General features: G+C 37.6%; 1 protein-coding gene across 3 annotated transcripts in view; it reads left to right on the forward strand.

The window, feature by feature from the left end:
* hdgfl2 (HDGF like 2) overlaps positions 1-16,245 on the forward strand; it is a 61,390-nt gene that overhangs the window by 16,199 nt on the left and 28,946 nt on the right. For all 3 annotated transcript variants that reach the window (XM_043720963.1, XM_043720964.1, XM_043720966.1), the window contains exons 2-7: positions 9,636-9,712; positions 10,270-10,408; positions 12,557-12,703; positions 14,887-15,003; positions 15,382-15,453; positions 15,958-16,123. In XM_043720963.1, coding sequence (XP_043576898.1) covers positions 9,636-9,712; positions 10,270-10,408; positions 12,557-12,703; positions 14,887-15,003; positions 15,382-15,453; positions 15,958-16,123 — 718 coding nt within the window. The remainder of the gene's footprint in view (positions 1-9,635; positions 9,713-10,269; positions 10,409-12,556; positions 12,704-14,886; positions 15,004-15,381; positions 15,454-15,957; positions 16,124-16,245) is intronic.

The raw sequence follows: 16,245 nt of genomic DNA on the forward strand, positions 1-16,245 counted from the left end.
AGCATGGTGAAATTAGAACCTTCAAAGATCCTAAAAAATGACCTCCACGGTTGCTAACCAGAGTTTTTGAACAACCTGTCTCAAACTTAATGAATCATTGATACTAAACAACAGGTTTAGAGCTTAAACAAAGACTTAACAACAATTTTAACAATACTGTAACTTTAATCGAGCAAAGTTTAACAAAAAAAATCTAATTTTGTCTATGGTTTAAACCCTGTCTTTCTTGATTCTAGCCCCCACTCTGTCTCAAACACAGATGAACAGACACTGTTTAGGGATAAATCGGAAGGAAAACAAAAAGATTGAATGATAACTTGCCAGTTCATTGAAACATACTCGAGCCATAAAATCACAGGCATATAGGATTATATCTTGTATGGTTTCTGATGACGGGTTCACGAGAATGATCACTGGAATGAAGGGCTTGGCGTATGAGGATTAGAGTCTGCACTGGATGGAGTTAGGATGAGAGGGTTCGCATTTAAAACTTATAGAATACTGAGAGGTCTATTTTGCATAAAAGATGAAGTTTCCACTAGTAGAAAAGATGGGACACTACTTCATCACAGCACCAGGGACTGGGGTGCAATTCCAGCCTTGGGTGCCTGTGTGGCATTTGCACATGCTCCCTGTTTTCTCCCACAGTCTAAAGATATGCAAGTTAGGTGGATTGGCTATGCTAAATTGCTCATAGTGTCCAGGGGTGTGTAGGTTAGGTGGATTAGCCATGGGAAGTGCAGGATTACAGGGATAGGGCGGGATGGTGGGGGGAGGTGGATGGGTGGGGTGGTGGGGAGAAGATGCTATTCGGAAGGTTGGTGTGGTTTTGTTGGGCTGAATGACTGACTTCCACACTAGGCATTCTATCATTTGTAAGAGCTTATGACCCGAGGGCACAGCCTCCGAGTGAATGGACAACCCATTAGAACTGAGATGAGGAATTTCTTTAGCTAGAGTGTGGTGAATCATTGGAACATGTTGCTGTAGAAGGCCTTAAATGCAAAGTCATTGCATGTATTTAAGACAGTCACCAAGGATAGGTAGGTTCTTGATTGGTAAAGGAATTAAAGGTTATAGGGAGAAGGTAGGAGAATCAAGTTGAGAAACCTATCAGCTGTGATCAAATGACTGAGCAGACCTCTGGCTAAATGGCCCAATTCTGCTCCTATGTCTTTGTTGTATATGATATGCATCTTCCAGTAGGCTCTGAGGAATATTAATTTAATTCTTCTGACTGAGATTCTCCAAACTTTTAATCAGTTGATAATAGGAGAATAACCATGGAACAATCAAACCTCTGACCTGTCTTTTGTAGGCACAATTCTTCTGACTCAGTCCAAAAATCAGTTCAAAATCTGGCCTGCCTTTGTTAGACTCGTCTTCTTCTGAGATCCCAGTTAACATTCAACATCTGCCATCTGACCATCAGTCCTCTCTGAAGTTGAAGCATTGAGAAAACACATGTTAACAAGAAACAACTTGTATTTAACTTTCAGGTCTGGCCTCGTGAATAAGTAACAGTTCGTTGATGGTCTTTTTTTTGTTTTAAACAAGCTGCTGCTCACAGTCCAAAGGTTGCCCTTAGTTCTCCATTTATGGCTCCGAACGAAAATGATTTTAAAATATAGAATAATTTTTAAGGATCAATGAGAATTCTACCAATTTGATAAGGGAAACCAGCTAATTTGGCTGTTGCAATGAGAGATACAGCACTTCGAAAACTAGGAGAGACAAATGCAACAGAATTTTTAAAAGTGAAATGACAGCATCAAAATGCCAAATGGATCATGGAAGAAGCACTCTGGGAAATGCCGAATTTTATTTTGCAATTCCTTTTAAAGTATATGTCCTTTTGTTACAAAATTAACTTGCCTTGGGTCTAAGCAAAAGAAAAGGAGCACAACTTCCAGTATGCCCATTTGTTCAGGCATTGTAGGATGTCAGGCTGTGTTCATGTTTCTCTTTTTAAAACAATGATCTGGCCATTTTAAGGATAATACGGAGTCTGTTTCGAGGTGAAATTTTAAAAATTATGAAAAAGCGAGCTAATATGACACCATAAAATGGCAGTACCATGACATCAATAGAGACCGATCAGCAGACCATACTAGCATGCTGTTTAAATGCTCAGGTGTTAATACAAGGAGCATTACAATAATTGAGATGAGTTTATTGCAGAAGTTGCCACTGGGGTTTATGATATAATCACTATAACAGAGGAACAAAATTGTATGTATATAGCATCTTTCACAATGACCTGACATCCCAAAGCTGCAGAGCCAATGCAAAAGTCTAATAACTGTTGGAATGTAAAGAGATATGGCTTAAACATAGGCAAGAATGAAATCTAAACTTTTTTTTGCCGCAGCATGTTTAGAAAGGAAAGTGGGGGAAAAAATAATGGGCATTCGGTAGATGCCATATTGCTCAAACACAAAACAGTTGTATACCAGAGGTAGCTTAGACTGAATCTACATAGATTTAAGTAACAGTTCAACCCACATATTGTGGTAGAGTAAATATATTGGCAGATTTCATACACAATTCAGATAGATGGAAATGTTGCCTACAATGTTTTTAGGTTGGTAAGGTCAAACAAAAAATAAGCATGTGCAAAACAAAATTGAAAGAACCTCTCCAGTGCACTCACCTGCTTGTTCAAATGTAGCTGTTTAAAGTTTGTTATAAAATTATTTATCTAAGGTAATCTTTATCCCTTGGAATTCTATTGCCTCCAAATGAGCAAGCTTGAATTGATATTTTAGCAAACAGAATTTTGGTATTTAACTTTTAAGGTGTGCTCCATTCCTGTCATTGCAAATGACACTGGTCACAGTTAGTGGCAATTACTGTTAGGTTGAACTCAGCTGAAGCTATTTGGTGATGCATAAACTTGAAACAGGAAGAAAAGCCAAGTTGATACAGTTATGATTCAAGTTAAAAGGAGGGACAAAAGAAGGATCTAAAAGCAAATTTGCTTACCCCTTCCAAATGAGACTATCAAGTCTTTTGACTTCTAGTATTGTTATGCTAAATTTGGTTGTATGAATGGCAATCTTTTTGATTGGAAAAATATTTCTTGAACATTTTTCATTGGAAAAGAACTTCCTCTTATAACAAAATTGTCATTTTATTTGCCTCTCCTTACATTTGTGCTTCCTGAAATACAACCACATGAATCGTAAATTCATTTTAGGAGGATTGCCTTCACTGTGATACTACGCAATGGAGCTCCTTGTGCTGTCATTTCCATCTCCTCTCAGTGCGGACTCTGGATACTACTTTTGGTATGAATATTTGGCAACTGTTTTGACTCCATGTCTGTCTAGGCACACAACATGCTACAGAAGGTCTTCTGACTCAGAATAGAATTTGTTCATTCCTGCAATTTGTTATTGATAATCAGTTCTCGACATTCACTGTCAGAATATGCCTGTTACTGTTGTAGCAATACGCTTATTAAATTGTGAAACTCTTACTAACAGCAGTATTTGCTTTCAGACAGCCATTTATATTTGCTATTTAGCATGTTTTAAAAATTTAACCTGCCAGCTGTCAATTTACAATATTGTGTAGTACTTTCTTTGTTCTGATAACATCGAGAGAAAGTTTTGTATTTGCAAGTAACTTTTGTTGATTATCTGGTGGTAAACTGGTCCCTGCCAGCTGCAGCTTTCAGTAAACAGTCTGACCAAACTTGAAACATAGCTGTTGGTAATAAATTTAAAGTCTTGGTTGATTTGCACTTCATTTATTTCCTTTTTGTTATTTGCATAGCTTTCTATCCAAATACAGTACATCTCAGAACATGCAAATTAATCAGAATTAGCAATTAATAACCTGATCAAGGTCTGAATAATTTTGAGTTAATTCTTAATAATTGTTATGTCTGTACTCCATTATACTCAATGGCATACCTTTCTCTGAATTTGCCCATCGTCAACAACCTTGCAATTATTCATTGATCAGAAACTAAATTGGACCAGCTGTAAAAACACTGGTTATAAGAAATGCTCAAAGAATTCTGTAGCAACTGTCTATCCTCCTAACTCCCCAAACCTGTCCACTATTGATTGACAATGCATTAGGCAGGAATGTGTTACAATACTCCACACCTCTTGCCTTTTGTGAATGCAACACCATCAACACTCAAGAAGGTTAATGTAATCCAGGTCACAGTAGTTCATTGGATTGTCACTCTACCTACAATTTCAACATTCAATCCCTGAGCCACTTGTCTGAAGTTGTGATAGTTATCATGATTTAACTGGAAAAATGCACTATTGTTCAACAAACAGTCACAAAATGTTTAAAATCTCAATCAGACCACCAAGTTGACTAATTTTCCTGACTGACAGTATTCAGTACAAAAGCAATTCACACCATGTTTTCTCATTAACAGAAAATAGCTATTTATTTTAGTACACCTCTACTATGCAACTTAAATTATACGGTTTCAGAAATGCCAAATGCCTAATTCATGATTAAGCCAGATAAAACACTTATGGTTTAAAACAAATGTGGGTGGAAATTAACAGACAGGGAAACCAAAATTTTTGAAGATTAGTTCAAGATCTCTAACAAGGGTTAAATTCTCTGTTGCAATTCTTTTTAATTTCAGCAAGATGATCTGCTGTTGTTTGTAAAGCAGTAGTCATTTTTTGTTTGATTTTGTTTAAGCTCAGGGAACCTAAATCTATCTTGTTAAAGTTCGTTCATTTAAGCTTTCCTAGTTTTTCTGTCTTTTCACTGACATGGAGGAAGAAGGAAAACAACACTTCAATAGATTTTCCAGCTAGGAGTATTGGATAATGTGCAAAGTCAAGAGCTTTGTGAAAATGTATATATTAAAATAAGTAATGTTTCTCCCTGACTTTGAAGTTAGTTGTAGCATCCCTGAAACTATAATAACTAAGATCACGAGACTTGATCCTGGATGACAAGAGATGTTGAGACTTTGATCAGGAAAAAAAGGAGGTATGGCTCCGGTACAGGCAGCTGAGATCAAGAGAATCTCTGGACATATATAGTGGATACAGGAGTTTACTGAAGAAGGAAAACAGGATGGCGAAAAGGGGGCATGAGAGAGCCTTGGCTGAAAAGAGTAGAGTGAATCTAAAGAGGTTCTTTTAAGTTTACTGAAGGGAAAAAAAATAACTAGAGAGAGAATAGGACTCCTCAAGGACCACAGTGGACAGCACTACTGCCTCACAGTGCCAAAGACCCGGGTTCAATTCACGCCTCAGGCAACTGGTCTGTGTGGAGTTTGCACATTCTCCCCGCGTCTGCGTGGGTTTCCTCTGGGTGCTCCAGTTTCCTCCCACAGTCCAAAAATGTGCAGGTTAGGTGAATTGGCCATGCTAAATTGCCTGTAGTGTTAGGTGAAGGAGTAAATGTAGGGGAATGGGTCTGGGTGGGTTGCTCTTCGGAGGGTTGGTGTGAACTTGTTGGGCCGAAGGGCCTGTTTCCACACTGTAAGTAAGTAAGTCATCTAAGTAAACCACTGGAGATGGCCAAGGTCTCAAGGTCTCCTCTCTCTGCTGTAGAGAAGACATGAAAACTTGGGAAAGTTAGTAGTGTTATCTTGGGGACAGTTCATATCACAGTAGCGGAAGAGTTGGACCTGTTACAATGTATGAAGATGGATAAATCTCCTGGTCCTAGCAAGTATTTTTGCATCATCATTCGGCCCGAATGAGGTCCCAGAAGACAGGAAGATAGTGAATGTTGTGCCCTTATTCAAGAAAGGCTGCCAAGAAAAAAACAGGGAAAAATAGACCAGTAAGCCTAACGTCTGTGGTGTGCAAGTTATTTGAGAAGATTCTGAGAGATAAAATAATACATGCATTTGGAAAGACAGGAAATACATTTGATTAGGAGCAGTTAGCATGGCTTTGTGCATGGGAGATCATGACTCACAAATTTGTTAAAGTTCTTTGCATTGACCAGGAAGGTTGATGAGGGCAGGGCAATAGACGTCGTCTGTGTGGATTTCAATAAGACCTTTGATAAATTTCCGTATGATTGGCTGCTCTGGAAGGTTAGGTCACATTGAATTTAGGGGGAGCTGGCAAATTGAATACGCAGTTGACTTGATGGAAGGAAGCAGAAGGTAATAGCGGAAGGATGCTTGTTGGACTGGAGGCTTGTGACTAATGGAGTACTTGGCCATGTGCTGGCCCCATTATTGTTTGTTATTTATATCAATGATTTTGTTGAGAATGTGCAAGGCATGATTAGTAATTTTTCAGATGACACTAAAATAGGTGGTTGTGTAAACAGTGAGGAAGGTTATCAGAAATTGCAGCAGGACTTTGATCAGCTGGGGAAGAAATGGCAAATGGAGTTGAACATAGATAAGTGTAAGCTTTTGCATTTTGGAAAGTCAGATCAAGTAGCAGTTTCATGGTGAATGGTAGGGCCTTAAGGAGTGTATTGGAACAGAGGCACTTTGGAGTTCAGGTGCACTGTTCTCTGAGAGTGAAGTCCCAGGTAGACAGGACAGTGAAGAAGGCTTTTGGCGCACTAGCTTTCATCAGTCAGGGCATCGAGTATCGTAGCGGGAAGTTATGTTGCAGTTGTACAGGATGTTGGTGAGGCCACAATTGGAGTATTGTGTTCTGTTTTAGTCACGTTGCTATATAAGCTGTTATTAAGCTGGAAAGAGTGCAAAAGAAATTTACAAGAATGTTGCCAGGGACTCCATGATCTGAGTTATAAGGAGAGGTTGGACAAACTAGGACTTTTTTTCTTTAGAGCGGACGAGACTGAGGGGGATCTTATAGAAGTGTATAAGATCATGAGAGGCATGGAACAGGTGAGTGCACTCAGTCGTTTTCCTAAGGTTGGGGAATCGAGGACTAGAGGGCATCAATTTAAAGTTAGAGGGGAAAGAATAAAAGGGAATCTGAGGGGCAACTTTTTTTACACAGAGGGTGGTACGCATATGGAATGAGCCGCCAATGGTTGTGCTTGAGGCAGGTACATTAACAGCATTTAAAAGGCATTTGAACAAATCCATAGTTTAGAAGAATATGGGCCAAGTGCAGGTAACTGGGGTTAGCGTGGATGGACATTTTGGTCGGCATGGACCAGTTTAGGCCAAAAGGCCTGCCTATGTGCTCTAGGACGCTATGACTTACTTTAAATCAGTTGTTGTACCTGAGATCATTTGAAATAATACGTGGGATGCTTGCTGTCTTCTCATGAGATCACTTGGGATATTTGGACAGAGGAATAATAACGAAACATAATTGCACTGCCAGAGGAAACTTGTACCCAAGGCTTGAAGCACACATTTTGTTCAGCACTGTGATCCTCTCCTATGTGTTGTTAAAGACAGGTGTATATTTATTTCCAGTTAATTGCTTGAAAATCCATTGAGAGTAATTGAGGATCAGTGAACACTGATTTTAAAAATAGCTAAAATAACTAAAATGTTAAATAAAACTGTACATGTAATGAGACTATTTCAAGGCACTAATCTGTAAAACACTGTATAACATGTTCTGTGTAGAGTGAAAGGACACATCAAGGTTACACTTGAACTTCAGGTCAGTTTGTTAAAGTTCCATTTAGCCAAGTGGTAATATACTGTTCCCAATAAAAGACTAACTTGAATTTAAAACAAAAAGAGATCTAAAGTTTGAATCATTGAATACACTGTGCGAGGAAACTATTCAATACATTTGTGCCCGTGCCAGCTCTTTGAAAGCAGTATCCAATTAGTTAGTTGTATTACTTTGTTCTGTCTCCTGTTTATCTTTTCCTCCAAGTATTGATGCAGTCCTTTTTAGCAAGTTATTATTGAATCTACTTCACCACTCTTTCAGGCAATTTTATGTCCTTGAATATAGATTATCTTAATTTCATTCTATTTTGAGAATAGAGCTGTCGGCTTGTGTTTGATGCAGGTTAGAGGCTCATGTTTTCTTTGTGCTTGCAGCTTCTGACTAATATTCAGAAAGGCTAGGAAAGAAGTCCCAGTTTAATTGCTGCAGTTGAATTTAGCAAAGTCCTAATAGCTGATAAATATTACTTTGTAGTCTGGTTACATGTCGTTAATAGAAAAAATATTATTGTATTTTCCAGGCCTTCCTGGAAACTCTGATCCTGTGTATGTGTGTTTTGTATACTTCTTGGTTAGTAGACCTTCCTGATGAACCAACATCAAATCAGTTTTATTACCTGGTGATAAAAGCAAAATACTGCAGATGTTGGAAATCAGAAACAACACAGAAATTGCTGGAGAAACTCAGCAGGTCTGGTAGCTCCTGTGTAGCGAGGAGGAGTTATCATTTTGAGTCCAACAAGTCCAGAGTTTTGAAGAAGATTCATTCCAGACTTAATGTTAACTCTGATTCTCTCTTCACAGATGCAGCCAGACCTGCTGAGTTTCTCCAACATTTTCTGTGTTTGTTTTATACTATCTGATGATGTGTACTGGCAGCTGTGTGCAATGTTGCAGTATGTCTGTGCTCTACCACTGCATGTTTTTTTTAGTAGCTGTTTTTTATCAACTTGTTCAGATGTGTTATGATGCATCTGTGCAGCAGATGGGAAAACTTAAACACCAATAAATTTGACCAGTTAAAACAGGAAAGAATTAAAGCCAGTAAATGGTGATTGTATTAGTTGTTTGAACTGTGATCAACAGGCCGTGGTAATTTCTTTGGATTAGGAGAGTTACTAGTTTTATCTTTATGTAACAGGCCAGAATTAAAAAATGGAAATGAAGAAATGCAATAAAGTTTCTTCTGGTACCTTTTGGATTTAGCTGGGTAGCCAACTTGTTGCATCACTTCCTGTGTTCTAACCAATATTTATCCTTGAAACATCACTAATCAGAAAGAGACTTTTTTAAATTAACCTGTTTAGAAATGCTATTACACACCACCTGGACTGGGTGGATCTTGAGTCAGGGCACTCTGGCTCAGTGGTAGGGACATGGCCACTTGTCATCTATTTCTCTGTGATTTGATCGACCTTATTCAGTACAAAGTTGGCTACTGCATTTCTGTACAATATAGCAGTAACTGTACTTCAAAATCACTTTATTGGCAGTAAAGCACTTTGGGACATTGATATCTTTAAAAGATGATATATAAATGCAAGTCTTCCACCTTGATGTACTGAAACATGTTTCCCAGGAGCCAAGTTTGTGTCTTGTTAAATGTTGATGCAAGGTTAGAAACAGTGCTTTGGAAACAAATCAAAATCCTGTGAATATCATCATTTTGATTATATATTTTATACTATTTGGTTGAGCAGTCAGCTTGCCTGCGAAAAGAGAACAGGAGGTGGATGCTTAAACGAAGGGGAGAAATGGGAGCTTAGGAAAAAGTACAGAAGCCACCACTGAAATAATAAATTATAGCAATCAGTAGATTCCAAAAAGGAGTTGTTAACTTATTATTATTATTATTATTATTATTATTATTACTGATTATGCTGCAAACTTTGTTTTCTAATAAATAATGTGCAGATAATTTTGTATGATGAAATTCTCTTTTATGACCTAAACAAGTGTTTGGACATGTGTGTTCCACACATGTAAAATTAACTAGTTGTGTTGGAAACTTGGTGTTAATGGATTTTTCTTTTGTTTATTAATTCCATATTTTCTATTATAGATTGATGATGTTGCAGAGGGAGCTGTGAAACCACCATCAAATAAATATCCAATTTTTTTCTATGGCACTCACGAAACGTATGTATCTCTGCCTTGCAGTAGCTGTGTAATATATGACCAATCATAATATTGGATCTTCATTTGCTTATAAGGGTGCATTTTGTTTTAGTTTTCAATCTAATTTCTCATCAGCATGATGCTTTGTATTCAAGAATGACCCTTTGTTATGCCAAGGGAAAACAGGTTTCAAATAGTCTGGTGCTCATTTGGATGCAGTATTTAATAAGATAATTGATTTAGGGTTGATCAGAAGGTCAAACAAGTCAAACAAGTATCATTACTTGCGATGCTCTCCAGTACGGTTCTAAAAAGTAATCTCTAATCAAATACTTTGTTTTTGGTAGTCAATCAAGCAAAACTGAAAAAAGAAGGAAAATTACTTGGGGAAAATATTCTTTAATTTGCCATTCTTCAGATTTCATACATGTGAATCTCTCCCTACTAAGTTTTCACCAACAAATAATGACAGAATTTGGGATTTTTGGAATGTGTGCATAAGTAATTTTGTGAAGCTCACACTGATTCTTTAAACTACATATAATTTTAGTTTGTTTCTTTTTGTTTTGGTTATCCAGTGCATTTTTGGGACCAAAAGATATTTTCCTTTTCGAAAAATACAAAGACAAATATGGGAAACCAAACAAGAGGAAAGGATTCAATGAAGGACTGTGGGAAATACAGAACAACCCGAACGTCAGCTTTACTGCACCACTGGTGAGTTAGACATCATCCTGTCTAATGTAGGATTCCACTGTGCCAAAACAAATTCATGCTGATGTTATGACTACTACTGAGAGACATGACATTCGTGCTTATGAAATTGTGATGGTTAAAGAGCACTTATAAAAATATTCTTGATGACCAGAGTATGCTGTTAACTTTGGAAATCTTTCTTTTGTATGAAGCATACAAAAGTTTAATTCAAGTGCAATTTTTCAGAAAACTGAGATCGAGGATAAAAATAACTCATGTTGTTCAGATCTTATAAGTGACAACATCAAATTGCCAAAGGACTTTGGAGGAAACAATGTAGGGATTACTGATTTCTTTTTACAATTTGTTTTAAAGTATGTGCTCTGTTGCAAAATGAATTTGCCTTGGGATTCAGACAATGGGAAAAAAAAGCTCAATTCTACCACATCTAAGAATTTTGGCATACTAGGGTGACACACTGTGCATGTTCTATTTAAATTTCTCTTTCACAATTTGAGGTCTGGCCATTTTAAGGATAACCGTGTACCTTCAAGGAGAGATGGAAAAGCACAGCTGGTCAGACAGCATATGAGGTGCAGGAGAATTGATGTTTCTGGCATAAGCCCTTCATCGGGGCTTATGCCCGAAAAGTCGATTTCCCCTGCTTCTCGGAAGCTTCCTGACCTGCTGTGCTTTTTTAGCATCACGCTCTTCAACTCTGACCTCCAGCATCTGCAGTCCTCACTTTCTCTGAACTTCAAGAAGAAGTAGCACCAACAACCATAACCAAGGGAAATGATATGGTTTCATAAAGGAAGGTTCCATAACATGGACTGAAAGAGACCACCAGGACAATACCAGAACAAAATTATCATTTACTATTCAGGGTGTTGAGAAACCAGAATCCTTGGAAGTGGTCAGGTGCAGCTGTGAGTTGGGCTTAGGGCACAAAAGAAGCACAGTTTGGTATGTTAGAGGCTGAGGAGAACATGGAGGAAGGCCATGGGTTATGTAATGCTGGTCGTTGTGACTTGGTAACCCTTTTAGAAAGTAGTATTCTGTTCATAGTAGCTAAAATACCTGGAACCATGAATCGGCCCTGGATTGCAGCATCAGGATTCTCTTTTGTAATCTATTTTAAACCCTTTTAACAGCACTAGCTAACGTCCCTTCTGGTGCTGGTTCTGAAAATGTTCGACTCCAACATCTTATCCTTGCCAAGTGGAACCTGTACCAATCTTGATGCCTTTGAATTCTGATGCCCTTCTTCCTACATCAGTTCTCCAACCATGTGCCCGATGGCTGAATCCTCAAATTGCTCTGTTCAGTAGCACATGCCACTAGGAATAATTCTGTGGTTAGGTGCTGAACCCCCTAAAACCTGCTTTCAGGATTTCATATGATAATCTACCATCGTAATTCGTGTCAATAGGAACCTCTGTCTGTTGACCCTGTACGAGAAAATTGTCCTGGAGCAGCTATGGGGCACCAGGGTGGGAATGTATTGTCCTGGAGTCATGCCAATGGTGGTAGAAATGCCTGTCTATGCTTTCAATCATCAAATCTCTTGTCTCTATTGCTCTTCTGCTTTTCATTCTCCATGTACAGCTGTGCCAACTGTCACAGATTTGGCTATTGATGTACTGTTCTGAGGAATCATCACATACTCCAGTATCTAAAATGGAAAACCAGTTAATGTATGAGAACATATTGGGGCATTCCTGCATTACCCGGCATGTTCTCTTCAACTGTGTGGTGATTGTCCGTTCCCTGCCTGCCTGCAAGCTCCTAACCTGAATTGTGACTTGGTAACCCTTTTAGAAAGTAGTATTCTGTTCATAGTAGCTAAAATACACCTCATTTTAGCCCCCCAAGAATACACCATGGTGACTGCAGCCACTGCATATCTTCCTTCACCAAATGTTCCACTCTTCTTTTTAAGACTCACCTTGTTGACTTTGTTTTTAGTCATTTGTCCTAATACTTTTTCTTTAGAGCTCATTCAAATTTTCTCTGATATATATTAAGGGTAAGTTAATTGTTTTTAACACTTTTCTAGGATTGCTGGCTGAGTATACATGTTCCTGAAATAAGAAAAATGAGTAATTTAACAACTGTCACTTTTATTTTCCTTTGTGGCTTGAACCCATTTCTGATTTTCCTGTTTAGCCATCGAGCTCATCAGACAGTGAGGTTCCAGAAAATGAAGTGGTCCCAGGAAGTGGAGCAGAAGTGGAGAAAGAAGTGAGTGATGAGGACTCTGACAAAGGCAGTATTGAACAGAGTGGGATCAAGAGGAAGCCCCTCCTTACAAAGGTAAACTCTTACAAACAAAACTGGTATCTGTGTGTATTTTTTTAAAACATCTAGCCTTGGTGAGAAGGCAGCTCATTTTTTTACCATTCTCCCCAACCTGCTCATTATTCCTTCTCTGCTGAAAGAAAGCACTACCACCGCCCGAGGCTTGGTTACATTTTTACTGTTTGCTTCAGCATTCTCTCAGTTTAACTCAGTAGTAGTATGCTCGCCTTAGTATTGATCTTAAACCTATGGTAATATTTTGATGCAATGCAAACAGAGTATTGGCTTGTCAGAGGTGTTGATACTAATCAGAGCTAAAACCAAGATCCACCTATCTGTTCAGATGGATGTAAAAGATTTTGCAATGCTCTTTGAAGGTGAGCAAGGAATTCTAATGGTGTTCTACTCGAGAACTTTAGCAACACAAAAATTCATTTTTGAAAGAAATGAATAACCTATCTATTTAACTGGAATTTGTGGACCTAGCTGAAAATTAGCTGACTTTTGCTTGAGACCAGAATTTCTTTCATATTGATTTAATAATTTGGGACATTTAAGGATGTGAAAAAACATGACATTTTATTGTTCTTATGTGGAGTGTGGGAGTCGTTAACGATACTGACATTTTGTTGTCCATCCATAATTGAACTGATTGGCTCTCTAGGCCATTTTAGAGGAGATTTTTCTGTGGGTCTGAAGTCACATGTGGGCCAGAGCAGGTAGGAAAGCAGACTTTCTTTCCAAAATTGGATGATAACTGGTGATGGTACACTGTCATCATTAGACTAGTTTATTTAATTCCAAATTTTATTGAATTAACATATTGCACTGTACAAAGGTGAGATTCAAGCCCATGTCCTTGCAATATCAGGCTATGTCTCTGCATTATTAGTCCAATTACAATAATGCTATGCCATTGCCTCCCAGCTTTTTCTCTCCATCTCCTACTGACTTGTGGTCTCTGTGTCTGTGTCTGTGTGTGTGTGTGTGTGTGTGTGTGTGTGTTTCTCTCTCTCTCCTGCCACCCACCCCCTCCCTGTTTGACAGCAATAGGGGAGAATTTGCACTGTAACTGACTACCAAACACCTTGCTGAAACTGTCTTTCACATCCAAATTGCAAGTGCATTTTAACCTTACACCAACATTGCATCCAAATCGTGAACAATACCAGACAGTCATCAACAATGAATGGAGACCATTCTTGCTCAGTCAAAAATGTTGCACTTACCATTTTAAGAAATCTTATAAATTACCAAATCCTTTTCAAGTAGATTGTTGGCCAAGACTGATGCCTCCCAAAACAGATTATAATCTGCAGCAACATTCTTCTTGACTCACTTAAATGTAATCTAAGCTTTATGCAAAATGATCAACTCTGAAATTAATATAATTCATACTCAGTAAATTAATGAAATTCAAAGGATAGGTTTTAACTTGAATATAGCAATAATATCCTAACCTTGGTTTTTCCCAAACTTTTTTGTTTTGCTCTTTTTGATTTATTCAAGGTGACTTTCTCGAATAAATTTAGTTGTAAGCTTTTGGATCTGCATACCAATCAAGTATTTTTAAAAAAAAACCTTTTACAATATCTTTCATTGATGATACATTTGCCCTTGAGAACAGGTAGTAGACACTTTTAACCTGATTTCCAGATTTCTCCATTAGTGTGAATACGATTTGTGGGACTTTCCAATGAACATTGTTTCCTCATTTTCATAGTATATCTGTGGGCCAACTTATTCATTAATGTTTGTTTGTAAGGCTTTGGATATTGCTCTCAGCTGAATGTGGGTTGGTATGATGTTGAAATCTAACTGCTATTGTCTGAAATATTAGAATGCGACTGCTGTTTTGTGATTTCTTTTGATAATTTGATATAAGAAGTTAATTCATGTACATCCAAAGCTGACAATTCCTTAAGAATTAGGAATTTATTAGTTGTAGGAAGTATAATAGTGATTTCAAGATTATGTATCCATTGTTGGGGATTTAAGGAAAGTACATTTGGAGCAATTGGTACAAAATATTCACATTTATAGTGCAACGTGAAATAATAAAGGTAAAATACTCCTATTAGGTCTAATTCGCATTCTTTAAAACTCCCTTCTTTTAAGGCAGTAAATCGCAACTAGCTGCAAATAAACGTTCATCAGTGAGGAAAAAGCAATACAATTATGTTTTTCTAAATCTATAGAAACCACCTCCAAAACGCACGCGTAAATCAAGTGAAGAAGAAGAGGAAAGTGGCTCCAACTCACTGGAAGAGAATTCTGAACCAAGTTCTTCAGAATCTGAAAAGAATAGTGACCAAGTAAGTAAAAACACTAAATGTTTACTCACTGTAGAGAAATTTAATAGATAGGTTTTTTTTATTGTTTCCCACTCCCATGAAAATTTAGTAGAAAGAAAATTGACAAGTCTCCTCTCCCTTGCATTTCCATCATTACAATCTGATTTAGAAATGGAAGACTCTCCTGATGCCTCACTGAGTTCATTTGGTGAATAATGAAGCTATACATTTGTCTCCCATTTCTCCCAAGTTTGTGCTGAATTGACTGACTGCTGCTATGATGATACTTGCTGATTCTGAGTTAGCGGAAAAAAATCTGCATGTTTTGAATCCGCAGCTACCAAAGACAATCCCCAGGGTAGTCAGCATTTATGATTTGTTTTTGATTTCACCCTTTAGGAATTCACACTAGAAAAAAAAGTAATTTCCAGAACACCTCGACGAGGGCCTGCAGCTGGAAGGAAGAAAAAGGTAATTAGTATCTCCAACTTTCTGACCTGAGTTGAACTGTAATAGTGTCCAGTTGTGACAAGATAACTAACCACTGTTGATAGCAGGATGGAAAATGACTTGGTCTTTAGTCAAAGGTGTGATTTTTTGTGGTATAAGCATCGATTCCAAGTCCCAATCTTTATTTAGAAATTTTTCCACAAAATATTTAGTTTATTAATTTGCTATTTAACTGCCAACATATTTATCAGTTTACTCCAAGGGTTTTTGCTATTGTGAAGGAGCTTGAGAAACCAGCATGAATTTTTCTTCTGAGAAAAGGTAAGTGTTTTTCTCAGTGTGAAATGGTTTAGGATGTTATTAGTTAAATGCTATAAATAAATGTCATGTACCGGTGAGTGATTTATTGTATAAGCAATCATTTAGCTTTTAAATAATTTGTCAATCCCTCATTGTTGGAAAGTTTGACCTTTTCTCCCATGGATTAATAGCCTAAATATTATTCTTTGCATAAATCTTTTCTAGAAGTATGACTCTGAAGACGAGGAGGAAGATGAAAAGCAGATTAGTGGCGATGAGGAGGAGAAATCAGTCCAGGCTAAGGAGGAAGATGATGATGATGATGAAGATTATAAGAGAGAATCCGACTCTGAAGACTCTGTAAAGAAACCTGCCAGAGGCAGGAAGCCAGGTATCATGATATAGGTTGACAATTTATGCATTTATTATTGACTTTAAGAGCCACTGATGATGATCAATATTGCCTAGTTGACTAGTTTATTGTTAGCTTATTTGAATATTTTAAATTTTTAA

Source organism: Chiloscyllium plagiosum, chromosome 31, assembly GCF_004010195.1.
Source record: "Chiloscyllium plagiosum isolate BGI_BamShark_2017 chromosome 31, ASM401019v2, whole genome shotgun sequence".
Taxonomy (NCBI): domain Eukaryota; kingdom Metazoa; phylum Chordata; class Chondrichthyes; order Orectolobiformes; family Hemiscylliidae; genus Chiloscyllium; species Chiloscyllium plagiosum.